This window comes from Acomys minous (genome assembly GCF_964271855.1).
Source record: "Acomys minous genome assembly, chromosome: 11".
In the NCBI taxonomy this organism is placed as follows: Eukaryota; Metazoa; Chordata; class Mammalia; order Rodentia; family Muridae; genus Acomys; species Acomys minous.
The window spans coordinates 89,776,916-89,789,454 of NC_140492.1; the positions used below are offsets into that span (position 1 = coordinate 89,776,916).

Genomic DNA, 12,539 nt, shown 5'->3' on the forward strand with positions numbered 1-12,539 from the left:
GTTTTATTTATATTATTTTCACACAGGGCCTCCCACTCAGCAATAGATTGGCCTCCAACTCCTGGCAATCCTCCTGGCTCGGACTCCTGAGTGCTGGGATTACCATCTTGACTAGTTTAAGAATATCTTCTGCACTTTTATGTGTAGTTTTGATACCCCAGGAAAGAGATCTTAAAATTATTTGCTCTATATTTTCTATAAAATATGGGGATACTTGATTATTCTTCCATACTTTCAAAAAAGGTAAAATAAGCCTTCGGGCTTTATCCAATATAAACAACTTTTATACGGACATGGACGTCAAGTGTATTGTCTGCTGGATCTCAAGATGATGACCATGTTTGGAATAAAGTGCGTGCTTAGCTAGTGCTGAATGAATAAAAGCTAAAGGCATCACTATGGAAACCTTACTGCTTTGACATCATCTAATAATTAGATTCAACCATTTAGCCCCTAAATTAAACTTCGAGATACAGAGGAATCGGGAGCATAGCATTTTAACTTTCTCCTGACACATCACACAGGCTCTGTAAACTATCTGCTTTCACTACACACTGCGTAACTTTGGACAAAGAACATCACCTCTCAGTGCCCAAATCTCCTTCCAAATGTACGGTGGCCATCATAGGCCTATTGTGAAAGAAATGGTCCAAGAGAGAAATTGGCTGGTTCACAAGGAAGTAGTCTCTAATATAAGCCGTTCCTTTCTTCTCACAACTGCTCCATACTGGAGATTCATGCACAGTCGGGGGAGGGGGGGCAGGAGGAGGGCCACGCTGACTAGCTCAGTTGATGCAGGCGAATGGGATAATTACCTTACTAACCATAAAATTAATTCATCCAAGCAAGGAGCTCTATCCCCCCCTCCTCCCCCGTGATGAGACCAGATCATAAAAAGTTTGGTGTTGTAGTAGGGTTTAGAGGTGGAAATAAACAGACAAGTCACAATGTAGTAAAAGAAGGATTTTTAGGTTTCTTTGGTGAAACAAAAGCAGATATAAAAAGTTACAAAGATTTTAGATTTTCATTCACAAAAAAAAATGGTCATTCACATTTTACACTATACATGTTATAATATAAATACAGGGAAGTATTATGTGCATCGTAATGAAAAAGAAAAAAAGCCCTAATAAGTCAACACAGTGATTTTCTAGAACACGTTGGGCTATGCTTACTGCAGAGACCCAGGATCTTGCCTAAGACACTATGTGTGCTTGGGAGCACAGTCACTTCCTCTAAGCCAATGGGGGTTTCATGAAAAACAATCAACAAGGGACCAACCCCAGGCTGCTCTTTCTCTCTTCTCCTCAGTTTTGAAAATTTACTTTGACCTGATGTATAAACCGTAAGGTCTGTCCATTTTTACGGGGCTCCATATGATGATGGTTCCACGCTTGCGTGCGTTACGTAATTTTTAAGGTTTGGTTTCTGTTCATGTTTTATTTGTAATTTTTCTGTAAGTTGTATTCTGTAACATGAGTGAAGGAGCCTTAAACACCTTCTTTCCATGAGTGGTTGTAACTTTGAGCCTTAGCATATCCGGGCAATGATTCAATGGCACCTCTAGCAATCACTGTTCAAATGCAAGGAACTGAGTGGGAAGAGAAGAGCAAAAACTTCGACAAATACACTCCACCTAACTGGAAGAAATGCCCACACTATTTCTACACTTACAGTCTTGCTTGGATGGGCAAACGCCACTTATTGATAGCTAAACACGTCTCCATTCTCCGCAATAAACACTTGGAGCGTTCTATCCATCACATTATTGAATCAAGAACAGAGTACCTATATTATAAGGTTTCAACCTGTGAAGAAAGTATAAAAGCTAACACTGAAAAATGACTAGCATACTACATTGATTTCAGGTCTTGGGGAAAATAACATCCAATAAATTAAATCCGTATGGCTTACTTCATTTATTTACGTGTGCTTCGCAGCTGCAGCATTCATACATGAACATTCAATTTTTTTATAAAGGATTAAAATGGTTATATGTACAAAATGGATGCTTTTTTTTTTTTTGCACGAGTGTTGTTGTCTTAAGAAACCCCACCCCCCACCCTCCACAACCCTTGGTCTATATATCCACTCCAAATATCTTGATCCAGCGTTAGTGTTAAGAAAGCCATTATAAAGGAAACCTGGTTGAGTTAATAATTAGCACTTTGACCCCTAAAAAAAAACGTCCCAGGTCATTAAAAAAAAGTCCTCCATTCAGGCCCTTTGTGTAAGTGAAGGAAAAGGAACGTGACAAAATGGAGTTACACCCTGGAGCTCCGAGAATTTCATCAGTCTCCTATCAGCCAGGCATCAGCTTGGACAAGCACGGCTCCCATGGTTGACGTGGGTGCAGAGCATTGTAAGATTCCGTTTGCTGGTTGTCCAAGAAAGCCGTCCTCAAACGTGCTGGCAGTCAATGGGCAGACATAACTTTTTCCAGCCTAAACAAACTATAGCAAAGCAGCCAAACCAATGATGAAAGACCTCGAAATCGCCATAATCATCATTAAATATGCCTCAACTCAGTGTGATGTTTTATTCTATATACACGGTTAAAATCAACATTAAATCATCTTATTTACATGGCCATCGGAGCTGAAAGTGTGTTTTTTTTAAATAGTACAGTAGGCTGGCATACATGGTCTGCACTGGAGGCAGAGAGAGAAGAAAAGAAATTAGATAGGCTGGAAATGGTTATCTTCTTCGCTCATTTTCTCTTATTTTATTCACTTTAAAAATTCCATGTTTCACTGAAAATATTTTAAGAGCACAGCAACCCCCAAATGACCAGACGGCAGTCCCAAAATCCAAGCCAACTGCGAGTTCTTCTTGAGGTGATAGGAAAGGCACGGAAAGTCAGGGCTTTGGCTGAAATGATGAACACATGTTCGCCATTTTAAGGATCAGCGCCTCGATTCCTGCCACCTCCGGCTCCAGCGATGCTCATGTTTTGATGTATTTATGGAATTGTCCTTTGCTGAGGAGGAGTTTTTAAAGTATTTCTTAGAATAAGTCCTTTGGTATGCAGACGCTACATGGAAGAAAACAAAGGAAGAAAGAAAACACAACAGTATTACTTGCTCCATACCCTAAACTACTGATACCACCGCCATAAAAGGTAGGTGTCTAGTAGCGGTTAAAGCACGGTTGTCCATTGTTTCTAAAGGACCACTTACGGTTCACGCAGGTTATTTTAGGCATGGCCCATCTCCCATTTCCTAGGCACCGGATAGTTGGAAGGTGGCGCTGAATGAAACCATCTTTGCAGTGATATCTAATCAAGGAGTTGATTTCGTAACGAGGTTTCATCTTTCCAAAGGTCTTGGCATTTTCTACAACAGGGGGCTGGCCGCAAGAAACTAAGAAAAAAGCAAATTGTGTTATTTCCAAGTAAAATCTAAGCATTTCAATTATTGTAAGCATCAGACTCGATCTCTCTCTGTTTCTTTACTGTGTGTAACACCCCCGGGGACCCTCAATCTCAATTGCAAAAGACATTTACATAGAATTTAAAATTTGAAAACAATTTTAAATATTTAGGTTGAGGCTCTGAATGTAGATTTTATCCCAGAGCATGTCATTTTAAGTGGTATTTTCATTAAAATGAAAATATGATCAAACAGCCATACACTTATCTATCCATCTAGAAAGTCACTTAAAAAATAACTACAGATTTAAAAAAAAAAAACACCTGTCTATCACTAGGGAATGGCCTATTGGTATTGTCTTTCTTATTATCGCTCATCTATTATTAACCATCTTAGTGTAATGATGTATTTGTAACAGTTAACTATCACTGCTAATTCCCTGAAGAAAAAAAAATACAAAAAAAAAAACCCAAAGAAATACAATTTTTAACACCATTGAAATACAGACATATACTTCTAAGTATAAATAAAATGTTATAAGGTCCCATCTACTCCATACTAAAACAGGGAAGAGTGGACAGTGCTCCTGCCTCAGGTCTTCTGTCTGTCTGTCTGTCTGTCTGTTGTTTGAGACAGGGTGTCATATACTCCAGGCTGGCCTTGAGCTCACTATGCACTTAAGAATGACATTGAATTCCTCCCAGCACTAGGGAGGCAGAAGCAGGTGAATCTTTGTGAGAAGCCAACCTGGTCTACAAAGAGAGTTCCAGCACAGCCAGGGCTGTTGTTAAACAGAGATACCATGTCTCAAAAAATGAGAGAGAGAGAGAGAGAGAGAGAGAGACAGACAGACAGACAGACAGACAGACAGACAGACAGACAGACAGAGACAGACAGAGAGAGAGAATAGAGAGGAGAGAGGGGAGAGAGAAAGAGAGAGACACAGAGAGCAGAGAGACACAGAGAGAGACACAGAGAGCAGAGAGAGAGACAGAGAGAGAGAGAGAGAGAGAGAGAGAGAGAGAGAGAGAGAGAGAGAGAGACAGAGAGAGAGACAGAGAGAGAGACACAGAGAGCAGAGACAGAGAGAGAAATCCTGATCATTCTGCCTCTACTTCGCACGTGTTGATATCACAAACTCATGCTACTGTGCCTGGCCTATGTAACTATGGCGGGCTGACTGAACCTAGTCTTCCTGTACACCCAAAATTGGGGTGTTTATATTTCAACATCTTAGTACAATAAATGTTTATAATTATTAAATTTGTTTATATATTAGAAGGCTGTTTATAAAACATTGTTTTTTCAATGATAAATTCAGGTTTAATTTTAATATCTAGTCCCTCCAATTTACATCTGCTTTATCCAACTTGCACCTGCACACTGCATTTATTATAATATTAAAAGCTATAATAGGTCCCTGATACTGGCAAGCATCGGGTAGAATGAGGCTACAGTGAGACAGAAGATTAAAATAATCAACTGCACAAGATCATATGTGATCCTGTATTCTATTGACAAACTAGAAGCTGAATTTATATTTATCATTTTTAGAAAATAATTGCATGTTTTCCTCAAAACTATTTATATGTAAAGATTATTTAAAAAGCTAAAAATAATCCAGTTGAATATGGTAGAATCAAGGCTAGAAAAGTAGGCTGGAATTAGATCCAAACATATAAACTTTATATTTGACAAGAACAACATGGCAGAGCAGTAGGCAAGGCAGTCTTAAAACATAAACAATTGGGTACATGTGTGGCAGAATACATTTGCTTCCCTACCTCACAGAACACATGGAAAGCCAGTTCTAGGTAGCTTAAACACATAAACACAAATGGCAAAGTTATAAAACAATTCAACAAACAATACACATTATCTTTATGATTATAGGGTTCATAAAGACTTCTTAAAGCACAGAAAAATTGAAATAATAAAATAAACATTAAAAATACTGAGCTATCTTTACCAAAAACCATAATGCGGGAGTAAAAAAACCTACAAAGAAGGAAAATATATTTTCAAACTATGTAACTGTCTGGAGATTAGGTTTAAGAACGTAATAAGAAACCCTACAATCAAAGTAAAAGAAAGAAACAAAGTTCTAAAAATAAAGAAAAGACATGAATAAAAAATTTACTAAAGAAGACCCATAAACAACCAATAAATATATGAAAATATAGTTAACAAATGTCTAAGAAAATGCATATTAAATCAAAAAGGATAACATTTCATACCCACCAGAGTGGCCCAAAATTTCTCAAGTCCAATAATGTCAAATGTTGGAGAAGATGTGAAGTGTCAGGGGCCTCTCACACATGGCTGGTGGGAGTGTGAATTGCTTTAAGTTTGGCATGGAATTTGGCATTTGCTAGTAAATCTGATGGTACATAGATCTTATGACCCAGCATCTTCGCCCCTGGAAATATGTCCTACAGAAACTCATGAACGTCTACCAAGAACAAGTTTAGGGAGGGATATTCACAGAAACATTTTGTATAACAGTAAACACACTGACTGCAATCCAGATGTTCACTGGCAAGGGAACTAATCTCAATACAAAATGCAATTGCACGTAATAAACCACTTTCACAACAGCAAAAGCAAAGAATATGCAGCTACGAACACCTGCATAGATAAATCTCAATGACAAATGCAGAATAACAACTAACAAACAAACAAACAAACAAACAAAAAGCAAGGTATAGATTACATATAATATAATTCTCCTTATGTAAGTTTTAAAAAATGGGAAACAAATAATCTGTTGTTCTGGACAATGTTACAGGAAAAAGCGAGGGAATCAAGTCATTAATTCTGGCATGAATTTTGACTAGGAAGCAGCAACAAGATGCTCCAAAGATGCACCACTTTTCTACATAGTAAGCATCTTTTCTCACCTGTAAATAATTAGAAGAACTACTTGGGGCTTTAGGCTTCCAGGTGTATGAAGTATCTAAGAGACTACCTTTTACAAAGCCTGTAAACACTGACATTAGGAAACTCTTCTAGATCCAGGAGAAAAGAATCCATTCTTTAGTGAAGTAATATTAGCGTCTTTCAACACTCACTTCTCAATGAGAAACTTAAAGTACATTGTGTTGTGCATGAGACTCTTTCTTGGCTCTAAAGCTAAAGTTCTCAACCTGAAGCAAACCCTCTTTTCTCTCTAAACTGTACTTATCCCCCATAGAGCGTGGCCGTGTGTACAGACTTTTGGTTGGCACAGTTGGAGGAGGCTTGGAGGCAAGACGACCACTGGCATTCAGCACACAGAGGGCCTGGAGGATGTTAAGTATTTCTGATACACTGGACAGTCTATCACAAAAAAAAAAATATATATATATATATACCCTGCTCAAAGTGTCAACAGTGTTGCCATGGTGAAACTGTGGCAAAGGACAAACTAGCTCAGGAAATAGCATGTTGAGCCCACAAATGAACAGCATGACTCTGGGACCATTCAGCGGTCACAGAAGGCAAACAAGACATTTGAGTAAAGACAAACAGTTTATTAAGGACTTGTTAGTCTGGGAAAAGGACAGCAGCAAATACTAGACTTGCTGTTTTTACCAGTTCCATGCAGAAGTGCTGAGAAAACGCACAGGTGTACAGCTTCTTATGGGATAATGCATTGAGGATAAGTGCTACCTTGGATGAGAGAGCTGCACAGTAGTCATTGACATCAGCTGAGCTTCATCTAAACTAGGGCTATGTCTAAATGTTCTCTTTCTCTAGCAGAATTTGTTATAGGTGATAAAGTCTTGCCTAGCATGGTTTAACATATATTATATATAATATTATATATTAAGTTATTATATTTGAAGCAATATATTGTGTTATGTATTATATTAATTTTGAATTAAAAAAAAAAACAAGTCAAATGAGTTTTACAATTTGCATTGGTAGTTTGTACTCTTTCTTAAGGTTGGCCTAGGAACCAGATAGTCATGGTTTAAAATCATTATCACAAGTAGTGTTAGAATTCTGTTATGGGTTATCCATTTGTTTTAGGAAGATGACTATACAGCTATACTCTATGCTACAGTAATTCAAACATATAAGTCATTACAAACACAATGTAAACTTCAAATTCAGCTTTCTTTGTATTTGTTTGTTCCTGGTTAACATTAGCCAAGCGGTTCTCGTCCTGGGACATCCTTTACACGTGTCCCTGTTTATCAAACATTGAAAGCACTCAGTTACAGGCACAGGGGTGGTAGTTTTGTTCCACGGATTACAAGTGGAAAACAAACCTCTAAAGGAATGCTTTAAAAATGCTCAAATGCCTACACACAAAAAAATTAAACAATAAGTAAAAGCAGTAAACTGTGAGTTGAAGACTGGTGAACAGGAGCCTGTAGGCCGCTCTGGGGCACTTTCCCAGCTCTGCATGCTGAACCCACTGATTAACTTGTACAGGAGCCAAATGCTCCAGCGCTTCCTACAGAATCAATACTGACTACTCCACGATACACCCAGCAACTCTGCTGTCTGTCCTTTAGTACTTTCTCCACCAGAACAAAAATTTCTACAAGTCACTGGCCAGCAATACCTTAAAGATATTATGCGCGGTTTTCCTGTACAAATGCTACTTTTTTTTTTTTTTTAATCTTAAGCACCTGGAATCTAAAGGGGACTAGTACTGAAAACAACCCCTTTCATTCCACTGGGACAGAAAAGCATCCTTAGGAAGCAGGAAATGGCAGAGCAGCTCTAATGTGCACCTCCGAGGGAGGGTGAAACCTTTGCTTCCTGCCGCGCGCTGCCAGCTGCCAGGCGGGTTTAGAGCCCCGCAGCAGCAGCGGTCCTTCCCTGTTCCCTTCTTTCAGAGCCCCGCAGCAGCAGCGGTCCTTACCTGTTCCCTTCTTGCAGGTGTAGGTGAGATGATAGTTGCAGGGAACGTCATTCCATTGGCCGTTCTCATGCCAGATGATCACAACGCAGTCCTCTCCAGCAGAAAAGAAGCTGTCGGGCTGGTTAGGTCTCCAGTTCTCATATTGCTATTAAAAAAAAAAAATAGTGAGCGAAGGTAAATACTCCACAGGCAGGGGGCAATGTGAGACCACCCCGCCTCCAGTGGCTGTCCGGTTGGGATGGACTCAACTATTTCTGTTCATCCACAGAACTGAGATGATTTTCATGGTAAATACTTTCAAACTCTTATGGGAAACACATGTAGCTCAAAGGCTTTGTTTAACAAATAGCTATATTTCGTCAACGAAGTGTCCTTGAGAAACTTTGGTATAGTTACCATAGATTTCTAAACATGCATTTTGCCTGTAACTTAAGAAAGTTTATCATTATCTTACTATTAACTGTAACAATAGTAGAAGTGAAGTAGGCAAAAAATTTCACACTCTCTTTCTGATCAAATATGGATTTTTCTAGATTTAACTCTGAGCTTGCCTAGTGTACTGTCACAGCATGTGTCCAAAGAGTAAGACTAACTCGTGTAGAAATAGTAACATCAGTGCTAAGAAGCCTCCTGAACATGGTAGGAAATGCAAGGTCCGATTTATGGAACACCTAAGCAACTCTTGTTGGGGGTACACAAATTTGTTAGTCTTTAAGTTCAATTTTAAATGAATCTTTGGTTAGAAGTTGAGTAAAGATTTTACTTAGGAAATATAAAGTTGGAGGGAAAAAATGAAGAATAAAAGCAATCATTCCTAATTGAGGGTATATTATGAAATCACTGTTTACTTAATTTTTATCAGTAGCTGCTTTATTACCTTAATGCATGCATATTTCAGACCTATTTTACATTCAAATACTATTTTTTGTTTGAATGCTTGCAGAATGTTTTTTAAAATTTAGTATTCTATTTAGCATTTAAAAATCAGTGTTAGAGAATCTTCCACAAAATATTCTTTAACCTATAAAATAATCGTGAGTACCAATAAACCCTATATTAAAAATAGTGAAAGTTTCATGACTATGCTAGAGAGGGATATAATTTTTCTTCTCCTAAAAGAAAAATGATTTTAAGAACTTTAAAACATGGTAAACTTATGGGTTTAGGGGAGGGAAGGGAAGGTAATTTGTAAATAAATTGACCTAAAATTTGAAAGTCTGCCTTTCTTTCAACCTCTTTGCTAAGCTTTACTTTCAAGCCTCTTCCGTCATGCCAATCTAAGATGGGAGGCGAGTTCCCTGCAAGGGAAAGAGTCTCTGAACGGTGACAGAAGTGTGCAGGGCCATGGAGCTAAATGAACTTGTTTCCCTCTCTTCCACACACACCAAAAATGAGTTGTTAGATCTCTCGGGGAAACGTACTCCAGGACTGAGATGAACTTAGGTACCGCCCTAGAAATATGAATGGAAGCATAAAGTCATACTCCGGAGCCCTAAGAAGCTGCTTAGGGAATCCCCTATCCCCAAAGCTCTAGGAAGCTGCTTAGGGAACCCGTCGCCCCTCCGTCCCCAGAGCTCTCCAACTGGTAGATTTTCTTGCAGCCAGCAACTGATATTTGCTCTGGAATGGATTTCCAAGTTTCTCTTTTTCTTTTCTTTGCTTCTATCCCCCCACTTTCATCTCTCGTCCCTCACCCTCCTCCACCAAGGCTTATCTCTTTACACTCTACTTTCACAAACAAGGAAGCGGAGGTTGGAAATTCACGTTCTCCATGCTGCTGAAAAGTGGAGTGGTGTTTTTTAAATGAATGAATGAATGAATGAATGAATGAATGCCTGAAAGAAAGATTGTTGGGGTCAGGAGTCAGAGAGACTATGGTAAAAACAGCCTATCTGGACCTGATAGGAGCATTCTCTAGTGAACTTGCAGCAGCTGTGGTTTTCAGCAATATATGTGGTCGAGATGAAGCCACCAACACTCCAGCATGGATGGGGAGGGGCACATGAGCCTCCGCCTCTGCTGCGGAGTTATTGACAGTTGGCGGCTCTTAAGCGGGGTAAGAGTCAGACTTCTGTTGGGCAGTGGTCTCCATTAGATGGTTCCTCAGCCATGTCCATGGTCAGCACAACTTGGGCCCCATGGGTTTGAGTAAAGCTGTGCATCCTTTACTGTGCAGTCGGCCCCGTGCTGCTCATCACCACTGTTTTCTTCCTGACATTCACTGTACTCTAACGTCCTACACCAGGTATTCATCTGTTGTCTTTCTTCTAGCTAGCAAATGCATGCTCAGTAAGAACTGCCTACTGCCTGATTTTCTTTACTGCTACATCCTCAGTGATCAGAGCTCAGCATGATATATACGTGGCTCAAGTTTGATATTTAGAAACAATGAATTGTGGACATTTTTGCCTATCCAATTTACTATTCTAGGCAAAGGTGCCCCTTGCTGCTTGCAAAGAATAGGCAGCCATAATTTAACCAGGACAAATAAGCTTTCTGAAAAATGCTTGACAATGTATATCAAGAAACTCAAAATAAAGACAGAGCTGGATGTAGGCTATATCTGTGTAGGGTTCCTAGGTGGGTCCCCTAGTCAGGGGCTGTCTCTGACATGGACTCTGCTGCCTACTTTTTGATCACTTCCCCCCTGGTGAGGGGAGGCTCCTCTTTTCTGAGGAGAAGGGGAGGATGAATGGGGGAAGAGGACAGGAGGGAGGGACCAGGATGAGAGGAAGGAGGGGGCTACGATCCAGATGTAAAGTGAATTAATTAATTAATCTATTAAAAATTAAAGAGGCTCAAAATGTTTGGGTCAATAATTCTGTTCCTAAATATCGTATTCTCAAAAACTAACCAAAGATAAGAAGGACATTTATGATACATGGTCTATACAAGAAAGTTAAATGAAAACCATTATATTGGAAGACCACATTTTTAAATTAAGTTTTGATGTGGCCAGGAAAATGGAATATTGTATAACCACTAAATATTTCATTCATGGAGACTATTCAAAGAAATATAACTTAAGATAAATGATAACACCAAACTCACACATGGTTTCAGATGCCATTCCATGTGTATATAAGAAGAAACAAAAATCCAGTAAAACCTTATAAAGTTTATATAAGTTCTGTGACATGGAGGTTACAATAATTTTACTTGTTTCCTAAATTCTAGAGTAAGAACAGTCAGGTTTCTAATCAGTGAAAGTAAAGATTATGACATTACCTCTGTATTTATTAAAAGTATTCACAGATGCTGGCCAACCTGGTTTAAACTAACCTCAGCAGATGCCACTTCACATTTCCAAAGTCCCTCAACAGGTTTGTACTTTTTAGTTGGCACTTCCTACTAGTCTGAATAGCACCTGTGCCATTTCATGCTGAAGTTACTTAGAGTTCTATGCTAGCAAACTGCTTCTTGGGGTTTAAACTTAAAAAAGATATACTCACCTTTGCTGAGAATTGCCTCTGCCACCTTACAATGTTTCAAAAGGTGTGTTTTTTGTTGTTTGGGTTTAATTGTGCAGAACCAGGTTTTAGCTATGTGGCTTTTTATAAGAATGGCTAGTGCCTTCAGGTGAGTCACACTATTGCCTCTTGATCACTCAGTTGTGTCAGGTAGCTTGACTAGGATGCTTCAGATTTGCTCATGTTACTGCCAAATTGACTCAATAGAGCAAACTCTGGCTTGCCCTTTCATCCTTAATATTTGATAGGCTTATCTGACTTTTTTGGCAAATGACTAAAACTAATAAGTAAATAAAAACTTGACTGTAGATTCAATAATGCATTTTTCATAAACATTAAGTACTAGGGAGAAATCTATCCCAAGGAAATCAATCCAGGTACGAGAATATAAGCTCTCACCTTCCTCATCCCTAGCAACAAAATAAGGATGCTCACACTAGCAGAGAAAACCCCCTACCTTCCATGTAAATTAAGGATGCTCACACTAGCCAAGAAAACCCACCACCTCCCATGTAAAATAAGGATGCTCACACTAGCAGAGAAACCCAACCATCTCCCATGCAAAATGGTTTCTTTTTCTTTGCGCTATCAAGAAGCATCTTGGGTGTTGGTGTTTTCCTGTTTCGTTTGATATTTGTTTACTAAGTTCTCACCACATAGTGCAAGCCAGTCTTGGGTGATCTACTCTGAACTCACCTGACACAACCCACTCTTGGGGTTGAATTGGCAAACTAGGACTTATTCTAAGAAGCCAGCATGGGTTGATAATATTGTGTGTGCAAAACCTTTAACCAGAACAGGTACTGGCCATATAGCTACATAGTTATGCCTCTAAGACTC

At 39.0% G+C, this 12,539-nt stretch overlaps 1 protein-coding gene across 5 annotated transcripts in view; it reads right to left on the reverse strand.

Annotated features, from left to right (window-relative positions):
* Positions 1–950: 950 nt before the first annotated feature.
* VCAN (versican) overlaps positions 951–12,539 on the reverse strand; it is a 96,344-nt gene continuing 84,755 nt past the window's right edge. For all 5 annotated transcript variants that reach the window (XM_084802218.1, XM_084802220.1, XM_084802217.1 and 2 more), the window contains 3 exons: positions 8,230–8,374; positions 3,180–3,362; positions 951–3,034 (listed from right to left, as the gene is read on the reverse strand). In XM_084802218.1, the coding sequence (XP_084658344.1) occupies positions 2,907–3,034; positions 3,180–3,362; positions 8,230–8,374 (456 nt within the window). In that variant the 3' untranslated portion in view covers positions 951–2,906. The remainder of the gene's footprint in view (positions 3,035–3,179; positions 3,363–8,229; positions 8,375–12,539) is intronic.